A 14,504-nucleotide genomic window follows, 5' to 3' on the forward strand; every position below is an offset into this window, starting at 1 on the left:
CTGGAGGCCCTCTGGGCTTCTGGGGAGGTCGAGGAACAGGCTGGCTTTGTGCTGTTTCTCTCTCAGGCTGGTGGGATGGGCTCTCCGCTCATATCTGTAGCATGCCTTGCTCAAATGTCCTGGGTGGTTTGGGTCTTCAGCAGGGGTCCCAGATGTGTACCATACTCACCATCCTTGAGCATTTTCTCCCGTAGTTTCTGCTCCAGTCTGCTCTGGTGATCTTCTAGCTCTAACTCTTGGGCCCTGAGTACAGGAAAATGTTATAGCCATTACTAGGGGAATATGTGGAAACATGAATGGAGACACCTATAGACGGTGGCCGGCACAGTCTTTTTCCCCATTAAAAATGGCATCTCCTAATATCTCTAAATAGGAGGCATTGCTACTGCTGGGACCACTAGAGATGCCTAGAAAGAGACTGAGATTACTGGATTTGAGAGATGAGGAGACAGCGGAGGGGATGATGATGAAGGCCACCAAGTTGTTCCTTAGGGTTTGCCTCTGTAGGGACCAGCAGAGCAGGGAGTGGAGCTGAGTCCTGGGGACTTGGCTTTGCAGAGCCTGGTGGTGTCCCAGGCATTCCTCACTGTGTGGCTCCCCAGATGCTTGCATTTTGGGGGGGACTTCCAAATGCCACTCTGGAGTTCATCAGAGAAATGAGGACCCAGACAGATGTGGTGATGTCAAGAGGAGATACGATCCTTAAGAAAGACTGCAGAGAAAGTAAAGGGGAGAGGGGAGAAGCACTGAATGGCCCCCAAGGATTGAAGGACACAGCAGGACGTGCACCCCCACAGAAACCGCAGGACAGGGGCTTAGGGCCACTGCTCCTGGGCCACAAAGAGTCCAAGGGTTGGGAATGGGCCCCTCTGTTCCTCCTGTTGGGACTTTCTCTTCTAGACCCGACCTGTAGTTGTTTGTGTACTTGTGACAGTGTGGGACCATTAGTTTTCGTATTTATTTTGCTTCTTTGTTTTGGAGATGGGGTTTCATGTAGAGCAGGCTGGCCTCAGACGTGCTGTGTCCCCTTGAACTCCTGCGCTTCTTGCCACCCCTCTACCCCTACACACAACGCTGGTATTACAGATGTGTGCCCCTACACCAGTAGTGCTGGGATCGAACCCAGGGCTTCCTGCATGCTGGGCAAGCACTCTACCAGCCAAGCTACATCCCCAGCCCTGCTTCTACTTTTACTTCTGAAGTTATTTGAGCTCAAGTCCTGCCTTATTACTGACAACTGGACCCTCTGCAGGGCTAGGAGGTGGGGGCAGCTCAGATCTCAGAGAGAATGGCTGGGAGAAGCTCAGTGACAAGGAGGCTGCTCTAGGATCACCTTCAATGTCATGTGGAAGCCCTGTTGTTCCTGGGGGACTCCCATCCAATGGCTGAACAGCATAGAGGTGTGAGAACTGGCAAGTCCTTCCCAACATGGAGACCTCTGATGGGCCATCTCCACTTGGATGTTTCTCTGCCTTGGCTGAGACTCAGAGCTATTCACATCCGGAACTCCTCTTGCCCAGGTCTCCTTCCTTCCTTCCTTCCTTCCTTCCTTCCTTCCTTCCTTCCTTCCTTCCTCTGTTTTTACAAGGAATCAGAACCACAGTAGGGCCCACGACTCTCCCCCGCCCTGTCTCCTTTCTCTTTATCCTTCACAGATGTCTTCCTCAAGGAATCTTACGCACCACTCATTCTGTCTTAACTTTGCTTTCCAAAGGGTCTGATCTGACACACAAATCTAAGACACGTCCCCTTGTTCATACAGGTCTTCCTCCAACCAAAACCTGCCCTCCAACATGCCTCTGCCCAGTGCACACACCCCGGTTGTCCTATTTGACCTCTATGGAAGAGAAAGTCCTTGGCCAGTGCTCTCTCTAGTGAAGCTGCTGGCTCTGGCCCGCAGCCACAGCTGGCCTCCCTCCTCCCCAAGACAGACTCTTGCATCCTTCACGAAACTCTTGACGGGCTTTCTTATTGACATGTGTTCACTTCTCTGCCCCGTGCCCACCCCACCCCCAATCTCCAAAGTGCTGGGATTCTAGGCTTGCACCACCATGCCTGGCTATGGCCTATGTCTACAGAAACCAACTGAGTTCCTGGTACAAAGAAGATGTTCTTGATACATTTCTGTTGGAAGGACTTTATAATTTAGAGCTAACTCCACTGCAGACCGGATGGCTGCATATAAGGCAGATATGACGCACATTACTTAATTCCTCTGAGGCTCATTATACTCATCAACTAAAAAAAAAAAGTCCAAAAGCAATGATTGCAAGAGAGGAGCCCCCTTTCCCCTATGCCTGGCATTCCCTTCCGTGTGGATGGAGAGCAGTGAGTGTAACTCCTGGTCGCCTTCTCCAACCCCTCCCATCCCCACTCTCAGGTAGATTTTGGAAAAATAGATGAGGCACACTCATCTCACTGTCCTTCTCTTCCAGGCTCATCTATCTTCAGCAAGTATGTGTTCTCAAGTACCCTAGGCCTTGCTATGGACCTTGGTAAGATGTCACAGTGCTGCTGGCTTCTTGTCGGTGGAAGGAGGGGCTGCCCTGTGTATCATAGGAAGAAAGCTTAGCATCCTTGGTCTGTAGTCCCTAGCCTTTGGTCACAACCCCATGTGTGACAACCAAACACATCTTCCTGGCCTTTGCTAAATAACCTCTGGGTACATCACCCCCTCTCCACCCTTGAGACACAAGGTCTAGGATGAAGCCTTTCCCCTAAGGATCAAGTAGGTTCACTTTCTTTTTTCATGAGGTAGAAATATCAAATTCTGAGATTTGGCTAGTGTAGTGGGTTGAGTAAGAAAGATGTGTCCACATCCTAAGCTCCGGAAATAGTGAATGTGATGATACTTTAGAAGGGGTCTTTGCAGACATGGTTAGGGACCTTAAGATGGCTACATTCTAGATTATATCAGTGAACCCTCAGCCCAGCGAGAAGACTTTCAAAGAGTCAGACAAGGAGGAGACACAGACACACAGAGAAGGCCGTATGACACAGCCACCACCACCAAATGCCCGGAGCCACAGGAAGTAGAAGAGGCAAGGAAGGAGTCCCCGTGAAGAGTGTCTGGGAGAATGAGGCTCCCTCGACACCTTCATGTGGACTTCTGGCTTCCAGACTGAGGGAAATGTTCCTTTTGTTATGAGTCATCTACTTGTTACTAATTTGTCGGGAGCTCTAAACTAGTTAGTAAGCCGGCCTGGGTTCTCATCCTCAGCCATTAGTCACTATCAATAATAAAGGTAATATTTGGATGGTTTACCTATTTCTCACCTGGTTTAGAACCTGGGCAGGGAAGAGTGGACCCCCTCTAAAGCTCTCCAGATGACCACTCAGGGTTGGAGTGAAAATTAAACCAACAGCATACGGAAAACCTTCAGCATAACTCTAGAGCTTAGTGGTTTACTCTCAATGCTATTTTCTCTCTCTCCAGAGTGCTGGCGGGTACAGCGTCCTTTGTTTCAGAATCGTGTGATGAACCAGAAGTCTTCATTTCAGCTGTCTGACCAGGTCATCAGCCCTTTCTCCAAGAAGACACACGGGCAGATCCCAGACAGCCAGTATCCAACCCTTCTTTCGTTAAAGCCACCAGGAAGTGGCCAGGCAGATTTCCCATGATTCACACACAGGCCAAGCATGGCCTCCCCACGGATGGTGTGAGACTGGGGCCAGGAATGGGCCGGCTGCCTTCCAGCTCCTGACCTGCTACTGAAATCTATTTTAACCACTGAACTCCGAAGAAAGAGCGGACCACTGAAGAGTCTTTCCACTAATGCCAGCATGATATGCAAGACACAAAGTCCCAATTTGCCTCAATCACTGTTCCGTATGCACAAAGAAGGAAAGCTCTGGGACTCCTGCCAAGGCCGGTGAGCCACCCGCTCCTGCCGCCAGGCTGTTAGCACTCAGTTATCTGTGTTGCCTTACTTACATGATCAGTAGCTCCGACTCATATCGCATTAATTTATTCTTCTCCAGAACCAGCTTAAACCATTCCTGCAAAAGCTGGGCTTCGTCCTGTGTCCCTGAATCTGCTTAAGAAATCAGTGGCAAATGGGTTAGATTGGCATTTCTCGCCCCATGATCAAACTGCTTCCGAGCCACTTTAGCGGGCCATGTTTGCGGCAAGCAGGGCTCGGCAGGAAGCAGCTCCTGGCACCCTGTGGATACCTCAAGGTCATGGGCATCACAAATGAAACCCACCTGTGCCTGCTCTGGGGGAGTCCTCCTGTGCATGGAGGACATGACTACTTCAATTCCAAGGTCACATGCCTGTGATGACTAATGTCCTACTACAAAGGACTCATCTCCTGCCTACTTGTGTGTCCATAAAACTGTTGTACGTTTCTGCATCCGAGAAGCCCTAGCTGCCTGCCAGTGACCTTTTCTCATCCCATCACCCCTCTGTAAATCAAACTCTCAGACAGAGTGCCCAGGTGGTGTGTGGTCCCTTCCCAGGGCAGGGATGCTCATAACACATTTGATCACAGGCAGGTGATTGAGATTTTGATTTTTTTTCCTGAAGAAAAGCCAAACGATGAAAAAAAAAATACAATTGGAATTGAGTCTCATGGGAGATAAATTTGTATTCCTATATTACTACAGCATAGGTACTCCCCTCTATTAAACAGAGGCATATTCGTGCACCATGTGCATGCCTGGTGCCCATGGAGGTCGGAAAAAGACAGCAGTTTCCCCAGCAACTGGTGTTACAGACAGTTGTGAGTTGCCATGCATGCTGGGGATCAAACCTGGGTCCTCTGGAAGAGTAGCCAGTGCTCTTAACCTTTGAGCCCTCTCTCCAACCCCTAATTCAAGATTGCAAAAGGCATTTTGTTCATTTGGTTTCTACCAAGTCAGGGATAAAGTGATATGTTGTAATCTATCTCAAGAAATTTGGAGAGTTCAGTGTACCTATTGAACTGTAGTGTCTAATAATCTTTGTGATCAGATTGACTCAAATCACAACAAAGTAACAAAGTAACCATCTGGAAATGCAGAGGAGACAGGGGTGGGGAGGTGGGGGGGGGGGAGCGACGGGACTCTGGCACCTTTGCCCCGTGATCTGGGGTTACAGACATCGGTACCAGCCCTGCCACTGGCCTTCATATTCACTCACAAGGAACTCTGGCTTTCCACCGTGGTGGTGGTGCAACGGTGCCCCATGTTTCGTTTAGGTGGTGAGTTCAAGACTTTGCATGTATCTCATTCAATACCATCTTGTTAAGCTGAGTGTGGAGGGGCACACCTGATATCCCAGCACTTGGGAGGCCGAGGCAGGAAGATTGCCATGAATTCAAAGCCAACCTGGACTACATAGTAAGTTCCAGGCCAGTCTAAACTATGTAGCAAGACCCTGTCTCAAAAAAACTAACAACTAACCAATTAACTATAAATGAATTAAATACCAACTTGTTTGCTTTTTCTGTTATAGGGAAATCTCTTGACTATTTTACCCAACTGACACATTTCTTTTTCCTTTTTAAAAAATGTCTCTGTGTGGGTGAGTACATGTGAGTGCGGTGTCCTTGGGGTCCAAAAGAGGAGTTCAGATTTCCTGTATTTGGAGTTATAAGTAGTTGTGAACTGCCTGATGTGGGTGTTGAGAACTGAGCTCCTGTCTTCTGCAAGCCCAGTAGGTACTATTAACCCTTCTGTGGGGCACCCACCCTCCCACACACAGACACACACAACACACACACCACACACACATACAACACACACACAACACACAAACACACACAACACACACATACAACACACACAACACACACACACTACACACACACACAACACACACATACAACACACACACACAACACACAAACACACACAACACACACATACAACACACACAACACACACATACAACACACACCCACACAACACACATACAAACACACACAACACACACAAACACACACATACAACACACACCCACACAACACATACTCACACACACACATACAACACATACCCACATAACACACACATTACACAACACACACCCACACAACACACACAGACACACACATACAACACACACCCACACAACACATACTCACACACATACAACACACACCCACATGACACACACATTACACAACACACACATAACGCAACACACCATACACCACACACAATACACATACACACACAACACACAACACAGACACACATATACCCACACAATTTAAAAATAGTAAATTCTTAAAAAAAAAATCTAAATTCAAATCTCTTCCGTTTTATCATCTATCCAGAGTCAACTTCTTCTAGATGTTTGTTTAATGTTTCTATATTAAGAACCGTTTTCCACGATAGAGAAAACAGAAAAGCTGCTAGTTGGAAATGCTGTCTTTCCTTATCGTCTAACGACACCATCTGCTATCAGCTCTGGGCTTCCCCTGCCTTGTCCCCAGTCCAAAAGAAACAGCTTTAAGGCACTATTTTGCTGTCTGTAGAGAAGCTTTTGCTTTTGTTTTTCAAATTCAGTCGCTCTGCTACACGGATCTGCACAGTCTAGTTAGGTTTGATCTATCCTTGCTTCTATCTTATGTGTCCTTCTGAAAATCTTGCTCATGATGGACTTCCCTATGTGTCACAGTGACTTCCCCTGACACACATGGAACAAACACAAGGTGAACTGAGCCACTTAATTCTCCTTTATCAGTAGAGTAATTGGTGATTTGATTGGCTTTGGCTCAGTTTTTTAAAGCCTTCTGTTCTTTAGTAGACAAAGTCCCTTTGGGGGGAATCTGTAGATACAGCTTCACATAAAGGTTTACAGGTGTTATAGTTTGAATATAAAATGTCCCTCATAGGCTCACGTAGTTGAACATGTGATCTTTAGCTGTTTGAGAGGTTGCAGAACCTTTAGGAAGTCAAGCCTCACTCGAGGAAGTGGGTCACTGGGGGGCAGGCCTTGAGGCTTTATAGCCTGGCTCCACTTCCTGTTCACTCTCTGCTTCCTGAATGCAGATGCAATGTGAGCAGCCAGGCTTGCTCCTGCCTCCAAGCCTTTACTGCCCTACCATCACCCCTTTCCCAACATGCTTTCCCCACCATGAGGCACTCTGAAAATATGAACCCTAAGTTTATTGTGTCAAGATATTTTATCACAGCAACAGAGCAGTAACTAAGATACCAGGGAGCCTGCCCTCTCAAAGTATCAGATCCACGTGGGTCTTGCTTCCTTAGTTACAACAGTGCACCGAAGTATTTGTCTACAATTTCCACTTACTGATTGGCCCCTATCACATTCTGCCCTCGTGGCTCCTGTGAAGTTTGGAAAGCATTGCCTCTCCCTGCAGGTATAGTAGAATGGACAGAGCGTGGGCTTCTGGGTCACTCAGGCCTGTGACATTCGAGTCAACTCATCTGTCTCTGCCTTGGTCTTCCCCGGGTTTAGAAATGAGGATGCTGCGGACAGTGCTACCTTAAGTTGGTTAGAGATGTTAAATGAAAGGCTACACGGGAAATGCTCAACACAGTGCTTTGTGCACAGTAACCCTTCTGTGCACTGTCCCCTTGCAATAGCCCTCAATCATTCTTCCCATGCCTAGTTTCGGAAGGGTTAGTTTCTAGTCATCTTTAAAACTCAGCTAGGTGGTAAAACAAAACAAAACAAACAACAACAACAAAAACCCTTTGTCTTCTAATAACTTGAAACCACCACCATACCTCACGAATACTCACCCCCCACTCATACAATGGAAATGCCAGCGGTGGAGTGGATAATCTACACAGATGTGAGTGTGTCGTGCCTACCCAGGCTCTTGGCTTCCTCTCCTCTCCCATTGTTCCAGTGCTGCTGTTACAGTCAAAGCCCTTCCTCCACAGGGCTGTGACTCCTCACCTAGGGCCAGGCTTCAGCTAGAGGGGTGTGTCCAGAAGGCAAGGTGTCTTCTGGCCACCATCAGGACAGTGTAGTTATCTAACCCTTCCTCCTAGCCTCTCTGCTTGGGTCTACTGCCAAGGCTCTTTGCTCCTGAACTCTTACGGCTCTTCTCAGACACAGTGGAAGGATTCCACTTGCCATGAGTGAAATCAACACTCAGTGTCTGGGCATGGTGGCACCCAAGCACTTGGGAGGTGGGAGCAAGATGATCAGGAGTTCAAGGCCAGTCCGGGGTACATGAGATTTTTGTCTCAAAAAACTAAGCGCGGGGCTGGAGAGATGGCTCAGAGGTTAAGAGCACTGACTGCTCTTCTAGAGGTCCTGAGTTCAATTCCCAGCAACCACATGGTGGCTCACAACCATCTGTAGTGAGATCTGGTGCCCTCTTCTGGCCTGCAGGGATACATGCAGGCAGAACATTGTATACACAATAAATAAATCTTTAAAAAAAAAAAAAACTAAGCACACACACACACACACACACACACACACACACACACACACACCTTAAAAAAAAAAAAAACCTGGCCAGCTGGTGAGATGGCACATGCCCCAAGCCTGACAACCTGAGTCTTTGATCCTAAGAATTCATATGGTAGGAGAGAACCGGCTTCTGCAAGTTGCCCTCTGTGTGCCATGACATGTGCACCCATGCACACACATGATATTTATACATCAATGTAATCCAAATTTTCAAAATCTACATTGAAATTATTTCCCTCCTCTTTTTCCTTCTCCTTCTCTCCCTCCTCCTTCTTTGTGAGACAGGCTCACCATGTAACCCAGGCTGGCCTTGAACTTCTCATCCTTTTGCCCCAGCCTCCTGAGAAGATTATAGGCATGAGCCACTAAGTTCGACTTCCCTCAAGATTCTTATATGGGCAAACATGTGAAATTCATGGACTGTACATGTCTGTGGAGAAGAGAGTTATAGATGAGTGTGAACGAATGGATGAGCCAATGAACGGCGCTAAGGAAAGATCGGCCCTCGCTGGGTTTCAGAAGGAGAGGGACTCAAAAGGAAAGAGAAGAATGCATCCCACTGACATTCTAAGATGTGACAGACCCATTTATCAAGTGCGTCACTAAAATGATCTCATTTATTCTGTGTGTGTGTGTGTGTGTCTGTGTGTGTGTGTGCATGTGTGACAGTCAGAGGGTGTGTGTGTATGTGTGTGTGTGTGTGTGTGTATGTGTGCATGTGTGATGGTCAGAGGTCAACACAAAGCGTCTTCTCACCTTTCCCACTTTCTTTTTAAGACAGGGTCTTTCACTGGGATGTGAGGCACACTGACACGGCTGAACTGACCGGTCAGCGAGCCCTGGGACCCTCTTGCCTCCACCTCCCCAGCACTGGGATGGGGCTGCCACACATACCAAGCTTTTTACCAAAGGTGTGGGGATTGAACTCTGGTCCTCAGGTTTGCGTGGCGAGCACTTTCCCGACTGAGCCATCCCCTTAACCCCCCGTTTTATCATTTACTCTTTCATCTCTCTCTACCATCCCTAGGAGGAAGGTTTATCAGTCCCATTTTACAGATGGGAAAATTTGACAGAGCAGGAACTGCAGAATGTTGGTGATGTAAGATTCATTCAAGAACACCTGACTCATTCCTGTGCTCTGTCCAGAATCCCTCACTGTCACATGAAGCAGGAAATTAGCATTCCCCTGGGTTCCTCAGCAACAGACAAGATGAAAACCACAGGGTAGCAGCCAAACTACTTCCTTTCTTCCTGGCTGGGCTGGCCATTAAGTCATTCTTAATGTATGTGCTGCTGCCCTCTGCTGGCAGCCTCCAGCATCTGCATGGTCTTCGCTGTCCAAACTGCTGGGCTCCATGGAAAGGAGGAAGCACAAGGTGGGCTTCTGGGCAGTCAGCTGAAGTGAGCAAGGCTACAAGGGAAGGACCTTGCTTGTCTACCTTCCCTGAGAATAAACCTTTCATCCTTTGAAGCTTTTCTTCTTTTGCCTTTGACTTCTTCTGTCTCCAGAGACGGAAAGAAAGCTCAGGACTCCACCAGACTACTTCATCTGCGTGGTAGTCTCTTGCCGGGGCATACTGTGATCCTAGCATTTAACATGATGCAATCCTAGCAATGTCTAGTGTCTCAACTAGACAAGTCCAAGCAACTGACAGAGCCAGGTCTGGCTATTTCATGGAGGATGGTGGGACTCAGGGGGTCCAGGTCACTGAGTATCCTGCTCCATTGGTGACTTAGGCACAGGGGACCACAGGGATTCTCTGCTGCCTTTGCCAAAGATACCCACCACATGCACAGACATCCTGTGTGTCTTGGTTTGTCATTTGGGGTTGATGGTTAGCTCTCTGCTTTACTTTGTTTCCTTTTCCTGAACAAATTGGGGGGGACCCCATGCTGGGGTGTGGTGGGGGAACTCATTTCTGACTGTTGGAAAAAAAAAATTAAAAGAAAGCCGGAATTGTTGTTGGGACAATGAAGAGCTCATTTTACTCAGACATCAGGGCTCTCGGGCTGCACCCTCCACCCTGCACCCCTGCACAGTCCTCTAATTCAATGGGCCTAATGAATAACTCCCAGGCACAAAAGACCCTTTCAGGCTGTCCCCAGTCATTATAGAGGGGCCTCGCCTAACTGCCTCAGCCCACTCCTTGTTTTCAGGCTTGCCTCTAAATTTGGTTATTCACAACCTTGATAGCTCAATATTATTGCCTAACTGTGATCATTGTCTAATTATCCTAATAATACCTATTAAATAATTCTCATTAAATCACTTGAATGGGAGCAGCAGAGGCCAGCTCAAATACAACTTAACCCAATAAGCATTGGTCATTCGCTGAGCAGCAGGCAATCTCTTCAAGGGACTCCATAGACTATCGAACCACAGGGAAATATGGCCATTGCGCCAATGCGCATGTCTTCCCTTTGATGGCCTGGCTTGCGGATCCACTTGGTTTCCTCTGAGACCGCTCTCTGTGACTTGACTCTTTTTTGTCCCTAGCCCCTCACTGATTTCCATCTGTCATCCTCACAAGAATATCAAAGGAGAAAAGGCCTAGGAACCTAACAGGGTAATTAGTTTACTGAGAATAGAAAGGGAATGAACAGAATCCATCTTTTGGCTGGCCTGACTCACCTTTGATAACACCGATAGCTGGCCACATTTCTTTAGGTATGGCTCAAAATGGCTTCCTTCTCCTTACCGTTGGAGACTGGGGGAGATGTTCAGAACAAGCTTTAAACATTTGGGGTCTATAATTGAAGTTTCTAGCAGGAAAGCTTGCAGAGGTAGGTATTTTCTTTAAATCATCTTGTGTAGATTGGAGTGTTTTGTAGAATATGGGTAGTGTTTGTTGACTGTCTCTGTGTAGGAGAGACTTGGGTAGATGGCACTTGAATTCTCAAAATGGCCTAGTACTGTGGGGTTAGCTCACTTTTCAGCTAAGGAATCTGAGTGATTTTCCTAGGACTATGCCCCTCCAAAATAGGTGATATGTTTTTGTTTGTTTGCAGCGCTGGGTCTCAAACCCATGACCTCATGAAGCGTACTAGGCAAGTGCTACAACCAGCTGAGCCATATCCCGTCACTGCTCACTCTGCATGCTGGGAAACAAATTTAAATACAGAGTTCCTGTATATGTGAGGGGATAAAGGTGAGTGTGTGTGTGTGTGTGTGTGTGTGTGTGTGTGTGTGTGTGCACATGTGTGCGTGCGTGCATGCATGTGTGTGTATGTATGTGTGTGTGTGTGCTTGTGTACCTGTGTGCTCACGCATGTCAAGGTCAGAAGTTGATGGTGTATCTCTTCCTCAGTCACTTTCCACTTTATTTTTTGAGATAAGATCTCTCACTGAACCTTAGAGCTTTTTTTTGAAAAGCTAGACTGGTTGGCTAGTCAGTCCCTGGCATCATCCTGTCTCAGCCTCTCCAGAATTAGGATTATAGATATGTGCTGCTATGCCCAGATTTTTCACATGGGTGCTGGGGATTTGAACTCTGGTCCTCACACTTGCACAGCATGCACTTTACCCATTAGGCCACCCCTAGAAACCAGGATTTGAACTTGGGGCTTTCCCTCTTAATCAATATTGCTTGAACATTAGAATATTCCTCCTGGATTCTTCTTAACTTCTGAATTTCAAAGATTATTCACACAGAGAGAAAGCTACAGAGGATGTCCACAGGAATTTCAGATCAAACCAGCAGCTTCATGTTTAAAGTGTGGGCATGAGGCCGGAGAGCTGACTCATCAGTTAAGAGCACTTGCTGCTCCTCCAGAGGACAAGGGTTCGATTCCCAGCATCCACAGGGCAGCTAACAGCTATCTGTAGTTCCAGTTTCAGGGACTCTGAGGCCCTCTTCTGGCCTCTTGTGGACATTGCACTCAATGGTGCACAGACAAGTACACAGGTAAAACGCACATAAAATAAAAGTAAATACATTTAAAAAAAAGCATAAGGCAGTGGACTTAGTCTGTGTTGACCTGTGCCCTGAGGTGATGAGTGCTCTTTGTCCTCCCCGCCCTGCAAGGCCAATGCCACTCTCAGACTCCGGACCCAGACCTCCACCCTCAGCTGCTGACCTGCCCTCTGTACCTGCTTCTCCTCTCAGAACCTTCTCCAGCTTCACGCCCCGGATCTCTGAGGTCCTCTGCTGCTCTTCCACCTCCTCTAGCTGTCTCTGGATGGCCTGCAAGACCGAGAGGGCATGCCATTGGAGGGCTCTGTATATGTGCAAGCACAAGAGGGGCCGAGCCTGCTCCTAGCGGTCACCATTTCATTGCCCCAGTTCACTCAGCAGAGACGGTGAAGTTCCCCAGCTCTGGACCTTGGTACTTTAGTCCTTAGGATGAGCCACAGAGCACAGCATCTGTACATGTGTAGGTGACATCCACATAAGAGTCAAAACCCGCCTCTGACAAGGCCCATCACACTGGAGTCCTGGGAGAGAGGCTCCTGGGCTGGCCAGGGGATCCTCATGAGTCCTGGACTGTGACCATGGGCTCAATGACCAGGGCTGTCTCTCAGCACAGGCTAGGGGTGTTTAGATTCTGTTTTGCAGGAGTGAGCAGCTGGCACCTCCTGAGAGGGAGACCTGGGCCTGCCCATGGGGACCGGTGTTCCTTTTTGAGACATCCTGCATCCCACCTTAGTGACAAATGGCTCCAGTCCTGCACCACTGCTTCAGGCCCAAGGTGCTGCCATGGCAGAAGAGCCTGTGGATCTGTTGTTATCCAGTTATGAAGGGGAACACCAGGTGCTGAACCCGTAAGGTCCACCACTCACACTCCATGGACCCCCTAAGCACTTGCTCAGTTTGGAGTTATGCTTGGGTTTGAGTGGGCACGTTTACTTTCCCTGCAAGCTGTTACTCTCCTGGAGTCTCTTAGGAAGGAGAGTTGAGCAAGGTTTTTGTTTTTGTTTTTGTTTTTTTTTCCTAAGTTTTGTTCATCTCCATCAACTTTCCCTGATGTCAAGCACTGGGGAACCGGGAGGCAGGACAGTCCTTACACACTGTTGAACAGGAACAGTAAAGAACCGTGAACCATCTTGGCAGGTGGCCATCTGTCTGCTCCCCTCTCCCCATCACACCCATCCTTCTAAATCTCCCCTGGAATCACAGGTGCAATGGTCAAGGCATCCCCAGCACCAAGAGACCCAAACAGGGGCATGAGCAGTCACCTGCTCTTCTTGAGTATTCAAGCCAACAACATAAATTAGATGGGAATTCTGCTGCTAACTGCTTGCAATTTCATGCCCTCTGCTCTGCTGCTTTTGAAAGAGGCTTGTGTCCTTGATAAAGCCATCTATCTGTTCTTGCAGGTAAGGCCCAGGACTGCTAAGGAAGGGGGGCAGTTAGGTGACTTTATAACTGATGGTTGTGTGGTTACAGCTCTGAAGTTGTTCTGGAATAAAATGAATTGCCCCTAAATTCATAGGTTGGGACCCTAACTCCCAGGGTGACTGTATTAGAGACAAGGTGTTTTAGGAGACCACTGTTTTAGATGCAGCCCTGATCTAACAGGCCTCCTACCTGTATGAGTAGAGGAAGCTCTTCCTCCCCCGCCTCCCCCTCCCCTCCCCTCACACTTCAAAAAGACCCTGTGAGGATGCAGTGGGCAGGTGCTGTCTCTCAGCCAGGAACAGAGGCCTTGGCGGACTTTCAGTCTGACCCGCCTTGATCTTGGTTCTTCAGCCTCCAGAAAAGAAATATCTGTTGTTTGAGTCACCCAGGCTGTGGTCTGTGGCTGTGGAAGCCCGAGCAGGTAAACAACGTGCTCATTCACCAAAGGGCCACTTCCCAGCCAAGGGTGCCACCATAGGCAGTGAAACTTTTAGAAGGTAGGCCTCCCAGAAAGAAGCTATGTCACCGTGAGTGTGCCCTTGAAGGGCGTGTGAGGAACTCTTCTCTCTCTCACTGTCTCTGCTTCTGGAGCCGTGAAGTAAACAGTTGCCTCCTCTCTCTACACTCCCTGCCATGATATGCTGCCTCTCCACAGGGCCAAAGCAACGGGGCCAACTGACCATGGATTAGCATGACTGACCCTATAAATCCAAACAAACCTTTCCTTTTCTAAAGTTAATTGTCTTGGGCATTTTGTTACAGTAGCAGAGAGCTGACTAGTG

At 48.1% G+C, this 14,504-nt stretch overlaps 1 protein-coding gene across 2 annotated transcripts in view; it reads right to left on the minus strand.

Annotated features, from left to right (window-relative positions):
- LOC128095616 (F-actin-monooxygenase MICAL2-like) overlaps positions 1 to 14,504 on the minus strand; it is a 48,057-nt gene that overhangs the window by 2,875 nt on the left and 30,678 nt on the right. The window contains exons 8-10 of one of the 2 annotated variants that reach the window (XM_052714754.1): positions 12,474 to 12,567; positions 3,935 to 4,034; positions 170 to 243 (exon numbers count right to left, since the gene is read on the minus strand). In XM_052714754.1, the coding sequence (XP_052570714.1) occupies positions 170 to 243; positions 3,935 to 4,034; positions 12,474 to 12,567 (268 nt within the window). Of the gene's footprint in view, positions 1 to 169; positions 244 to 3,934; positions 4,038 to 12,473; positions 12,568 to 14,504 lie in introns of both variants that reach the window. The other variant, XM_052714753.1, reaches the window with a different exon arrangement.

Source organism: Peromyscus californicus, unplaced genomic scaffold, assembly GCF_007827085.1.
Source record: "Peromyscus californicus insignis strain IS unplaced genomic scaffold, ASM782708v3 Scaffold_4__1_contigs__length_199733344, whole genome shotgun sequence".
NCBI lineage: Eukaryota > Metazoa > Chordata > Mammalia > Rodentia > Cricetidae > Peromyscus > Peromyscus californicus.